This window comes from Tasmannia lanceolata, unplaced genomic scaffold, assembly GCF_043159265.1.
Source record: "Tasmannia lanceolata isolate RefF3 unplaced genomic scaffold, GAP_Taslan_0.1 ptg000003l, whole genome shotgun sequence".
NCBI lineage: Eukaryota > Viridiplantae > Streptophyta > Magnoliopsida > Canellales > Winteraceae > Tasmannia > Tasmannia lanceolata.
Genome location: NW_027518680.1, coordinates 39254917 through 39268436, shown reverse-complemented (window position 1 = coordinate 39268436; position 13520 = coordinate 39254917). Strand labels below are relative to the sequence as shown.

The following is a 13520-nucleotide window of genomic DNA, read 5'->3' as shown; positions in this document are numbered from 1 at the left end:
ACCGAGCAAAGTGAAGTATACATTCTACCTCAATTACCCAGGATCAAAGAGTTTATCGAGGTCTTGATGTGTAGTCGACTCAAGTCCAACCTTATACGAAGCAGATGGAAGTACCTGATTCAGTGGAACGGATGTCAATTCAAGGTCGAAGCAAACAGTTCATCTATACAGCTCTATTCTACATCAGGCCTAAATTTAAGCTTGTTCTCTTCCTTTTGTCTAAACTAGAGGTCGACTTTCTTTCAAGTGGGAGGGACTGACATAGGACACTAGATTACTAATTATTTTGGTTTTATCCTTTTAGAAAGTAAGTGATAGGTTTTTTAATTTATTAGGATTTTATTTCCCAAGTAGGATTATCATATTTCTCTCTTTTCTTTCCACTAAGATTAGTTTCCTGTATTGTTGGTTTCTTGAGTGGGAAAGAGATATTTTTTGATTTAATAGGATTCAGTTTCTTATTTTCTTAACAATGGAATGACTGTTGTCTCTGTATCTCTCTTCCCCCTTTCCTAGTGGATTCTATGATTCTTCTTCTTCTTCCTAGTGGATTCTAGGGCAATTATCGGATCGTACGCTTCGGGTGCAATTCCACTTTTGATCCACTGTGTTATATGTAGTCCCCTGCCACATCCCTCACTTTTGCTGCCGGATTGGGGGCATAGCACATATAGAATACTTCAAGGAATAAATATTGAAAGAATTCAATGGTCAATTCTCATCAGATCTGATAGATTCGAACAGTGATCTCACTGATCAATTCCTAGTTTTTTGTCTAGCTCCCCTACTGCGTGGCATTTTTTATCCCCTCCCTTTCTCTAGAGTGTGGCAGTTTTGATCATTCGTGTTTAGAAGAAGTTATAGCCTTTCTTGTATGTGTAAAATAAACTGTAACATGATTTGGATTTGAAACCACACCTTGTTTCAAGGTGAAATCTTGAGCAAATGAAACAGAAACAGGGAACCCAAAATCATGGACTACACAATAGCAAGTTTTTTAGGACCAGTATACATAATACAAATATTAGCAATGTTCAACGTGCTCTACAAACTACAACCTTAGTTTCTTTGATGCAACAGTAACAGCATCAAAGACCTATTAGAGTACTGGATGTGCCATGAACAATCAGAATATTAACATATAAATTACAGTCATCCAAAGGAACCCAGAAAGGCAACAAATTCAGCAGCTAACTTGCGAGGGTGCCTGCAATCGCTGTGCATCAACACTACCTGATTGGTGAACCTGTTGAGACTTTGCTTCGTAATCCTCCCCTTTATGACTTCCATTTTCAGTCAATTTGATCTCATTTTTTGCGCTCTCATGATCCTGCAAACTGGATTCTTCACCTTCGTTACTGCAAGCCTGTGTATCCTTCGTCTTTTCCACCACCAATGCTGGTGCATCTTTGTTCTGCAATTTCACATCTTTGTCACCTTGTGTTTCTTCAACAGTAGCTTCTTTCATCTCTGTATTATCCTTCTGGGTTGCCTCCTTATCTCGCATCTGAGCTTCACCCTGATCTTGGGTTTCCTTGGGATCAGCTACTTCCATTTCTGTATTACTTTTCTTGGTCACCACCGCATCTTCTTCAACATGAACTTTTTTCTCAACTTGGATTTCTTCTGGAGCAGCTACTTCGGTTTCTGTATTGTCCTTGGTTAGCTCTGGATCTTCTTGCATTTTAACTGTGTCCCGGCCTTGATTTTCTTTAGCAGCTTCATCCATTCCCGTATTGACCTTGTCAGTTACCTCTACAACTTGCATCTGATCTTTCCCCTCCCGGGTTTCTTGAGAAGCGTCTTCTGTTTCTACTTTATTATAGTTCTTTGAGCCTGTTGATTTCTTGCTTCGCTTCTTCTTGGGCCCACTTTCCAGAGGAGGGGTTGCCTTTGCTTTTTCGCTGATCCTTGCTGACCTCCTTGGAGTTTCACCAGTGCCCCAATCAAACTCGGATATTGCAAGGCAACCAGGGTGGGATTTGAGGTACAGCTCCAGTTGCTTCCTGCTAGTCATCTCCTCCCCCGTGGGTGCAATGAAAGCAATTTCATTCTTCTTTGGGGTCCCTCCTTTCTTTGGTGTGAACTGTGAAGAAAAATGAGTCAAGCGACAATACCAACAACTCAGCAAGTTATTACAACTTAATAGTACATAAACATAAGTCAGAAATTACTGGAACACAATGAGAGGATGCTCAATTGATAAATAAACCAACAAATAGACTCGTTGTAGAAAATCGAGATCATCAACTTTAAGGACATATATCCCCAGTGTCTTAAACCGTACATGATGTATACACATTTTTCCTATAGACAGAATTTTAAAGTGACATCAACCTGAAAACAGCATATACAGCCACAAAAAGTCCTGTAATAAAAGAGAGCATGTAGACATAACTCTCAATTTTCCTACGATGACCGACCCAGAGGTAGGAACTCCTTCCGTAAAATAATATCATTAATAATCCCATTAATCTACATACAATATACGTGTATTATATAACTATATGTATATAGCTAAGACAATTTTTCTAATGTATAAAGCAGTACTTAATAAACACAACCAGTAACCGATTGCTAACAATACCCAATGCAGCCGTTAATAAACACCCTACATTTAACTTCTCGGGGTTGACCAAATTGATTAATCTCAAAACCCTATAATGAGAAGGGCCACGTACAATGCATACTTCTTTAAAACAGAAAGGGAAGATGGTAGCCGGATCGTACAATCCCCTGCTAGCGAAGGGACCTAGGGTGATGGAAGCCAATGCACCATTTTGAATAAGGGATTTCGCTCAAGAAGAGACAGAGACTCTGCAGAGGGAGGATGAGGCAGAAGTGGAAGAGAGAATGCCATCACACCCTTCACCTACGAACCCAAGCATGGTCGATCCTGCAAGCTTGGCCATTCAATCACAAGGAAATATCCATGAATTGTGTCTTAAATAGAAGAGGTTTTTAATCTATATAACGGCAGCATCCATTAAATAGTCTACAATAAGAAACTTTACATTCTTGTATATTGGACCACAAACCACATAAAATGTCCAAGTTTCAAAACCTTGATGATGATCCACAAGCCTGACTCTGCAATACTAAATTCTAGAAAGATCCTTGTGATTGAATGACCAAGCTTGCAGGATCGACCATGCTCGGGTTCGTAGGTGAAGGGTGCGATGGCATTCTCCCCTCTTCCACTGTATCAACTAAGGAGGCACCAAAGTTAAACTGCAATGATGAGAAAGCTCTATCCCAGAGTTGCAAACCATCTGACCAGCTGACCCGATCCATGAGTTGCAAACCATCTCAACCCCCATACAAGGTTTTAAGTTTCGGTTTCGGTGTCGGTTTCGGGCCGAAATTTTGGCCGAAATCATGTAAAAATATGATTATGATTTCGTTTATATTTTTAATTTCGACCGAAATGTCGAAAATTACGGTGTCAATTTCGGTTGAAATTTCGGCAATTTCGGTTGAAATTTCGGCAATTTCAGTGGAAATTTCATAAATTTCAATGAAAATTATAACATTTCGGTTTACATTTTTAAAATTTCGGTGGAAATTTTGTAAAAAAGTCCAAAAATGAAATTTCAACGTAAAATTTCGGCGAAATCTTGTAAAGAAACGACTTCATGTGAATTTCGTTTCGGTTTGTGCCGAAACCGAAATATTTTTGCCGAAACGTTACCATGCCCCCATAAAGGGCTCTCGCTTCCGCTTCATTTGCATCCCAAGAACCTACCGGTCCTGAGAATGAAAGGAGGCTACCATTTGATTAATCCCAAGTACCTACCGCTTCATTCGCTTAATCCGCATCCTTCCATTTGCTTAATCTGCCCATTTGATGGAGGGTTCCATCTTGGCATCTCCTTTTGTTTTGTCTTATTCTCAATGATAAGAATCTTCTAATTCCTTAAAATCTCACCCATACTAAAGCTAGGTGCCTCCTTGCCAATATTGGTCCTCGCTATGAGATTGGATTTAGTATTAATCACTCATTTCCCCCAACTATGCTTTTGATCCTTGAAGATTCAATTGTTTCTTTCTTTCCAAAGGTGTCAAATTATGCCATATGGAACTGATCTCTACATATCCCAGCCAACATCCCCAAACGGTCTGCCATTCCATTGATCTTTGGAGTGGCCTTTCAAGCCCTAAGCTTCTAACTATTGTCATCCATACGGTCCTCAAGGTTAAGGGAACAATACCAAGAATTAAGACGGGTTAGAAGTATCGATAGGCTAATAACTTCACTATCTTTAAGGTCTCGCCTAAACCTAATGTCCCAAAATACGCCTCCATCCCACCTCCTCTCCATGCAATTCCAAACTCTAGCATCCCTATTGGTTGCTACCAGGTAAAGGGTCAGAAATTCATGGCACAAGACCGACTCTCCTAACGAAAGATCTACCCAGAATCTTGTCCTATCATCACCCCTCCCTACTACAAATTTAACCAAGGGTTCATAAGCAGACCTAGACTCGCATATAGACTTCCATGCACCCAAGCTTTTTTTCCTATAGATGGGCCTCTACTTTCCCAATCCCTAATGATTTGATGCCACAAAGTAGATTTCTCTTCCCCAAATCTCCGGTCATTTACCCCGAAGTGTCTTGTTTTCAATTTTATATTGCCGATGCCTTGGCCACCATACTTTTTCAACAGAATTAGTTTCTCCAATTCATCAAGTGCTTGTGTTTCCTCTTGCTCTCTTTCCTTCCCATGGAAAATCTCACTGTAGCTTTTCTATGTTCTAGCTCACTTTGGCTGGCACTTTGTAGAGGGATAAGAACTATACTGTAAGGTTAGCTAAGGCCGCTTTGATTAAGGTAATTCTTCCAGCAAAAGATAAATGGCTTTTATTCCAGCCTTCCAATTATCAGGACCCATAGGGCGGCTTTGAGCACACCAAACCCCAATGGAAGTCCAAGTTGAGTGATGGGAAAATCTTCTACTTTGTAACCCATATATCTCTTCTTGTTGCACAATTAGAACTCTTACAGAAATGCATATTTAATCCAAATTCATTTCAAAACATTTAAATACTCTTTTAAAATTCCTTACATATTCCGCCTCATCTGTCAGGAAGATCAACGTGTCATTGGCAAATTGCAAGTGGGTTATAAGTTGACCTCTTCTAGAGGATTCCAGCCCTTTGATACAACCTTTATCCGCCGCCTTTTTTAGTAATAGGCTAAGAGCTTTCTTCACCGTAATGAACAAGTATGGAGAGCAGATCTACCTCTCTTAATCTCCTAGTGTTTCCAAAGAAACAGGTCGGGGATCCATTTAATAGGATTGAGAATGATGCTACGGATATGCACTCTATAAAACAACTCAGGCATTGTACTCCAAAACCCATTCTACTCTATGAAGTCCAAGAAGGCAAGAACCTTAAGTCGACGCGATCATAAGCTTTCTCCATGTTGCACACTATCCCCCTTTTGCCTTCTCTTTTGATTGAATCAAACACTTCATTGGCAATAAGAGTTCCATCCAAACTCTGTCTACCTTCTACTAAAGCACCTTGAAATTTGGATATTGTTTTTCCCATTACCACTTTTGCACTTCTTGCAAGTATTTTTGCCAGAATTTCATGTATGGCTCTAAAGTCCTTGGCTTCCTCTTTCTTTGGAATGAGCGTGATGAAGGTTGTGTTGATCTCCTTTCCTAGTCTTCCTCTTTGTTAGAATTCGTCCATAAAAGCCATTACATCCTCTCTTATAAACTCCCGTCAGGTCCTTGTGCCGTAACCTTTTTTCGCATTCAATATTGCAAGCTTCACTTCTTCCTCTGAGAATTTCCTTTCTAGCCATTCCATCTTGTTCAGCTAAAGGCTTTTGAAGGATACTCCTAGCTTTGGCCTCCAATCATACTCCAGAGTATACAGCTTTGAGAAGTACTGAATGGATAAATTGTGGATACTGGCCTTGTCTTCGATTACATTTCACCACCTTCTAAGCAAATAATGGAGTTGATGCTTCTTCTTGCACTCGTCATTCTATGAAAAAACTAGGGAGTTTTTATCCCCTTGAGCCTTATCGCCATAGATTTTTGCTGCCAGCTAATCTCTCCCCTTCTTACTATTTCTTCACACTCCAACTCCAGTGCTATTCTTGCTGGTTTTTCGTCTTCCTCCAGATCGCTCAAGTCCTCCTATCAATCAATCATCATGATTTCAGGGAGGACTTGTTCTTTTCGATGCTTCTTCTCTAGTTCATAACTTTTCTGCCATTCCTTAATTATATTTTCTTTTATGACTTAACTTTTGAGCCACTACAAAGCCTTTCCATCCTTTTACATTTAGTCCCTGCCACCATCTTTTGATATTCTCATTAATTCTGGTACCACACAAAGGGCCAAATCAAGCTTGAAAAGTTTTGGTCCGCAGTCAAAGCTTTTAATTTCCAGCAGAACCAGGCAGCGATTCGATGTAAGCCTAGGCAGTGCTCTTTACACTAATACTTGGTGTCTTTCCACACACTCTATTGCCACCAAGACTCTGTCCAGCTGACAAAGGAAAAATATTTGCTTGATTGTTGGTCTATGTAAATCTAGATCCACCAATTCACTATCTTAGGATGAATTCCGACAGCTTCTCCATACTTCTTGTTAATCTTCCCCTACTACTCTTCTCATGTGGGAATTTAGCCGTGTTGAAATCAATCCCCTCCGACGATCCACAGGGCCCTCCAATTCTCTTCCTTCAACTCCTTCCAGAATGGCTTTCGAGTATGTGCTACCGCCCATGGAAGAATAGTTTCACCATTGCAAGCTTAAAAGACAACCACCTATTGAAATAAAAGGGTAGACACTATTTCACTAACATCTGATCAATGTGAAACTGCATTAAAAGGAAAAATCCCTTCAAAGATGCAAATAATTTCAAGCCAAAGACCACATAGAGTAGCAAGGAAAAAAAACCCAAAAGACAAGGGCACCAAAAACCTCTTGTTGCTCAACAAGTCTAAAAAGAAAAAAGAGTGACATACCTATGGGAGAGCATGCAGCCTCCATGCAAGTGCTCTAGGGGGAATAGCCAGTTCGTTCGTTAGAACCAATGAGAATCAACAATTCCAACACACGGAAAACTTTCTGACAGTCAAGACCCACTCCCCCGTTAAGTTGTATTTGTGCGAGGAAATGTTGATAGTCTGCTTAATGTTATGATTAACATTTGTTTATATTACCATTCAAAAAATAAAAAAACATTTGTTTATATATGTCAATTACTGCATCAACTGATTGCTAATCAAAATTTCTCTGGGTGAAAAAATGAGGTCTTGAATATGCAACCCTCGCCAATAGAAAAAAATTATTTTTTAATAAGGCAAAGACCACTCATAGCTCCTCACCCTCACTAACTTGTGCCATTTAAGATAGGAAGTATAGTTTCCTTTTGTTTAGTAAGCTACGGAGCAGAACCTACAATGCAAAAATAGTATTAAACTGACTAACGGGGATCTGCTAATAGTTGTCAACTAGGAAGCACGGGTACTCTCCTGGGGCTCCCGTACCCGACACGTAAGGGGTGCGGGTACGTTCGGGTACGCCCCGGGGACGCGACCCCATCATTTAAAAAAAAAATTGTTGGTGTTTGGTGCGCGTCGGGTGCGATGAGGGTGTGCACCCAGATGCACCCGACACATTTTGAGTTTTCTTTTTTTAAATTTAGGTACGGGGGGGTGTTTGGGGTAAAAAAGGAGTGGGGAATTGTATTAAAAAGGGGGTATTTGGAGTAAAAGAAGGGGTGTGTGTGTGTGTGTGTTGGGGGGGGGGGGGTGTTTTAAAAAACACTTAAAAGTAAAAGAAATTAGGTTTTCTTACCTCCCCTAACGCAACTCTCTCTCTCTCTCTCTCCCCCGACGCCGCTCCCTCTCTCGACAGACTCCGGCTCCGGCTCTCCCTCCCTCCCTCTCTCTCTCTCTCTCTCTCTCTCTCTCTCTCTCTCTCTCTCTCTCTCTCTCTCCATTTTTTTCTTTTTACAGAGGCTGAGATTATGACAACTGATTGTGTTCCCCAAACCTGTTATTAGGCCCTGTTTTTTTGAGATTATAAGAACTGATTGTGAGCCCCAAACCTGTTATTAGGGCTGAAAATCAGTTGTCATAATCTGAAACGAACAGTTCCTTAGGGCTGGGAATCGGCTGTCATAATCTGAAACTAACAGGGCCTTAGGACTTACAGTTGGTTCTCAAATATCCAAAATAAACAGGGCCTAAATGTAATTTTCAGTCCAATAATCAGTTTTTTCCCGTTCGTTTTCTTTTGTGTGACTGAAAGATGTGAAATAATGTGCTAATAGCCTAATAGGTATCCTATCCTGATTAGAGATGCTCCATGGAGACATTTAAATATGGTTTCATTGTCTTCTATTGCAGTTGCAGGTTGTTGAAATGAAAATATTTCAGATAGTCAGTTAGTCACATAATACTGGTTTGGTGGTTTGTCTATATATTGTTACTTGTCAAACTCAAAAGCATTTAGGCCCTATGCATTTGAGATTGTGACAACCGATTGAGAGTCCAAAACTGATTATTGGATTCAAAATTTTGTTTAATTTTAAGTCCAATAATCTGTTTGGGGCTCACACTCGGTTGGGGTTTGCTTCTTTTGCTTATTAAAATTGCTTCCTTATAAATTTATAATTGCATATTTGCATTGCATTGCATTGGCTTGCCCCTTGCCTTTTGAATTTACATGAGTATGTTTGGTTGTGTTTACATCCTCAGCTTACTAATTGCATGGCATTGCATTACAAATTACAATTGTTGTTGTTGTTGCCTTGTTTGTTTCAATTGTGGTGGTCTTGTTTGTTTCAATTTGTGTAATTGAGAGTCCCTTGTTTTGTTTGGTTTTCTACCTTGCGTACTAAGTTTTTTTTTTGTTCTTTAATAGATTTAAGAATGTCTTCATCCAGGGCTAGTAGTGCCGCCCAAGCTGTACATGCACCATTTAGTGATGAAGATATCTCGAAGCCCTTATGGAGGCATGTCTTTAGATTTGATAAAAAGATCCTAAGGGTGGGGGGAATGTGAGATGGCAATGCAATTATTGTTATAAGAGTTTCAGTAGCTCCTACACAAGGGTTAGGGCACACTTGTTGAAGATGGGGGGGCAAGGAATCGAAGCATGTACTAAAGTGAAAGCAAGTGATCTACTTGCAATGCAAAGGTTGGAGGAAGAATGCAAGGAGCTTATGAAGCAAAATGCTCCCAAGAGAGTGCCATTGCGGCCATCATTAAGTAGGGGATCATTGGGTTGCACGAGTAGTATGTTTGTCCCTCCAAGTTTTGATGATCTAAAGAGGAGGAAGACAAGTGGTCCAAGTGGAAGTGTGAGTGCTATTGAAAAGGCATTCAACATGGCGGCCAGTGATCAACTACATGCCGAGATTGGTTGGATGTTTTACTCTGGTGTCTTGCCATTTCACCTAGCAAGGAACCCACACTACGCGAGTTCATACTCGTATGCCACCAATGACCCATTTTTCGGTTATTTGCCTCTGGGATACAATTTGCTAAGGATGACTCTACTACAAAGAGAGAGGGCAAATCTTGATAGGTTGTTGCAACCCCTTAGAGATACATGGAAGGATAAAGGGGTGAGCATTGTGAGTGATGGATGGAGCGACTCACAAAGGAGGCCTCTCATTAACTTCATGGCGGTAACCGAGGGTATGCCTATGTTTCTCAAGGCAATAGATTGTTCGGGAGAGACAAAGGACAAGCATTTCATTGCCAACTTATTGAAGGAGGTAATTATAGAGGTTGGGCATGAAAATGTTGTCCAAGTATGTTGAAGCGCAATTTCCTTCCATCTTTTAGACCCCATGTGGTGTACACCCTCAACATTGCTTTGAAGAACATATGTACGGCAAAGAATGTGGAAACAAATCAAGATATATATGAAGAATGTAGTTGGATTACGGATGTTTTGTGAGATGTTATGATCATTAAGAAATTCATAATGAATCATTCCATGTGATTAGCCATATTCAACGAGTTCAATACTTTGAAGTTGTTTTTCGTGGCAGAGACACGATTTGAGAGTGTTATTGTCATGCTCAAGAGATTCAAACTCTTAAAGCAAGGTCTTCAAGCAATGGTGATTAGTGACAAATGGAGTTGTTATAGGGAGGATGATGTGGGGAGAGCAAGTTTTGTGAAAGACAAGGTGTTAGATGACATATGGTGGGATTCTATCGACTACATACTCTCATTTACATCACCTATCTATGACATGCTTAGAGAGTATGACACGGATACGCCTTGCCTTCATTTAGTTTATGATTTGTGGGACACCATGATAGAGAAAGTGAAGGGGGCGATATATAGGAAGGAAGAAAAAAGGAAAGAAGATGAGTCCACCTTTTATGACGTGGTGTACAAAATTCTTGTTGATCGTAGGAACAAGAGCAACACTCCACTTCATTGCTTGGCTCATTCATTGAATCCAAGGTTAGGTGACTTAAACTTTAAATTTATTTGGATTTGTAACTATCTATGTTTATTTCTTACTTATAACTTGAAAGTTGAAACTTGAAACTAAATTAATTTTTTCTTTCTTAAAGGTATTATAATGAACAATGGCTTAGTGAGTATTCAAGTCGGGTGCCTCCACATAAGGATGCAGAAATTTATACGGAGAGGGTAAAGTGCTTCAAAAAGTACTTCTCCAATTCTGAGGATCGCACGGGGGCTAATGTGGAGTTTGCCCAATTCTCTATGAAGTCCGGATTATTCAATGACATTGATTCCATCAATGAACGATTCACTATCAAGCTTCATGAATGGTGGGCCAGCCATGGTACATGTGCTCTTATGCTTCAAAGCATAGCATTAAAGCTTCTTATGAAACCTTCATCTTCATCTTGTGCCGAGAGGAATGGAGCATTTACTCTTTTGTGCATTCCTTCAAGAGGAACAGGATAACTCCACAACGAGCTCAAGATTTAGTTTTTGTTCATAGCAATCTTCGCCTTCTATCAAGACGATCTCCACAATATAATCAAGGAGAGACAAAGATATGGGACATAGGTGGAGATACATTTGATTCCTTTGAGGATATTGGGGTGCTCGAAGTTGCTGGTCTTTTCTTGGATGAGCCGGAGTTGGAGTCCATTGTTTTTACCGACAATGTAGAGGACGATATTGGAGATGAGGGGACGGACTTCTTTTCTAATGAAGAATGATGTATTTCGTATTTTGGTGCTTTATGTTATGATGAAATATGGAACAATTTGGAACTTAATCACTTATGAAATGAAGAGTAATATTAGAATTTCCCATTTTGATGATGTTATTGTTATTTGATTGCTCTCCTATTATTATTATTTTTAATTTTTATAAATATACAATAAAATATTAAAATATATTGTTATATTCGAAGTACCCGAACGTACAGGCACCCGGGTTTTTTGGAAAATCACGTACCCGTGTCGTGTCGTACCCGCACCCGTACTCGTGCTTCATAGGTTGTCAACGACCTCAAAAGAAACAGATATAGGACATAAATCAAATGAAATAACCATAAATAACAAATTACCTTAGAAAACACAAGGAAAAGGATACACATGGAAATTTTCCAGTCTTTTGAATAAGCATATGCCTCTGCTTCAATAGAATCCTTCAATTGGGGTGGAGAAGGATGGCACAACATTCCTCAGCTGATAGCAAAATTCATCTGAAATACCTATCGGAGCAGGTTTCCAATGAGAAAACCTTCAACGTAGAGCTTGGTGGGGGTTAGGAAGTGGAAACTTTACTGTTTTCCTTCCGCTTCTATTCACAATAACCAGCACCTATTTTCTATAGAGGTATTGAATACAATATCAACTATTCTCGTTTCTCACACATTCCAATGAAATTATGAGGCTTGTAACCTCCTAATTTTTGTATTTAAAATATTAACAAATTATAAAAAATACTTAAAAAATCCTAATGAAACCCCCTACCTACTCTACGAGATTGACAGCCAAACACCACTTACCACTAAACTAGGTAAGTTCCAAGGAAATCCAAGGCTTGTCTCCTCCCTGTTGGCTATTTACACCACTACTCTACGAGGTAAATGCGCGCAACCAAACAGAGCCTAAGGAATAGTCTTTCTTTCGGTTGGCCAAGAACCATTAGATTGCACCAATAACGAATATCAAGATATCTCACATTCCAAGAAACACAATTTGCAGAACCAAACTGCGATGGGCAAGCTTCAAATAGGAAGCATAGTTGGTTTCCCGGGTCTACTCTTTCTTCATTACAGTCTCTTAATTCATCAGCAGACAGCGAAGGCATCACACCGCCTTTGTCTAGTCCGCTTTATGGATTCAGTTCAATAATGCATAAAAGAGTAGTCTCAGCAGTAGGTTAGCTTCACCACTGGGTGCTGGAAGATTCCAGAGCATATCAACAGATGCCTCTAAGATTCTGGAGAAGTTTTTATTCTGTGAGTAGTGAACATTAAGAAAAAATCTCGGTTTCCCAGCTGGTAATTGCTCTCTCCATTAGTTGAAATCCTTGTCGCCAGTTAGCCATAAGTTACCCTTGTAACAGAATCATCTCCTTGTTTTTCTTTTGGGAGATAGAAAAACTTAATTAGAGGCATAGAGCAGAATTACAGAAGCAATGATTTCAGGTCAACAGGAGCACAAATAAGGGGTCAACAATAGCACAAATAAGGGCAAGCTCTGCATGATCAGAAAAAACGAACAGACCAGAATAAAACAGGAAGAAGATGCGGATGGGAAGAGAAAGCAAGAACTATCGAGATGGAGAAGATAACAAACATCAACAAGAACCATATCATCTGAAACAAGATCCGTTTAGGTTCAATTTCATCATCCCTAGGGCTTCAAATCCCTGCTCTTACGAACCATTCCGTCAATCTACGGTTTGGATTTCTGCCCCGGATGCTGATTTCAGCACTCCAAGGTAAAAGATTGGGATCTTGCTACTGATTTCCATATTTTAGGATTCATCAGTTTCAGGATCTAATGGCTTAAGGTGACTAGTTTTTATTGTTGTATGTTTATGGCTGAAAGGGGTTTGAAAAAGGAAAAACCCAGGCAAACCCATCCATGGCTTTCCTCATTTTACTGACTACACCCTTAAAGATGGAGACCAAAAGGGAACAGAGAGAGAGAGAGATGGGCTGAGGGACGAGTCGAAGACCTAATCGTGAGTTTTTTGGAATATGTTTACGGTCGAAAAGTTGAGAATACGTTTACAGTCGACCCATAAAAGCTTTGGTTTTTTTAAATGGCTTTACGACGTAAAACTTAGTTTACGTCAATCTGAAGGAACCATAAAATCTGATGGGCCATAAAGAATTGTTTTACCCGTATTTTACGTTGATTGGAACAAACCCTTAGTGTTTTTCTTCGCAGGTGCTGAAATTTACTATCATGCAACCAGTGATTGAGGGAACTAATGAACAGTTCTTGTGTTTGGATTGAGATAGCTTCTCATGGTCAATGTAATGTATAAGAGAATCGAACATGGGTCCTCATAAAAAAA

The 13520-nt window shown here is 39.8% G+C and overlaps 1 protein-coding gene across 1 annotated transcript in view; it reads right to left on the bottom strand.

Annotated features, from left to right (window-relative positions):
• Window positions 1-946: 946 nt before the first annotated feature.
• LOC143854467 (uncharacterized) overlaps window positions 947-13520 on the bottom strand; it is a 34306-nt gene continuing 21732 nt past the window's right edge. Inside the window, exon 2 of the mRNA XM_077364464.1 lies at window positions 947-2086. Within this exon, the coding sequence (XP_077220579.1) occupies window positions 1184-2086 (903 nt within the window). The 3' untranslated portion in view covers window positions 947-1183. The remainder of the gene's footprint in view (window positions 2087-13520) is intronic.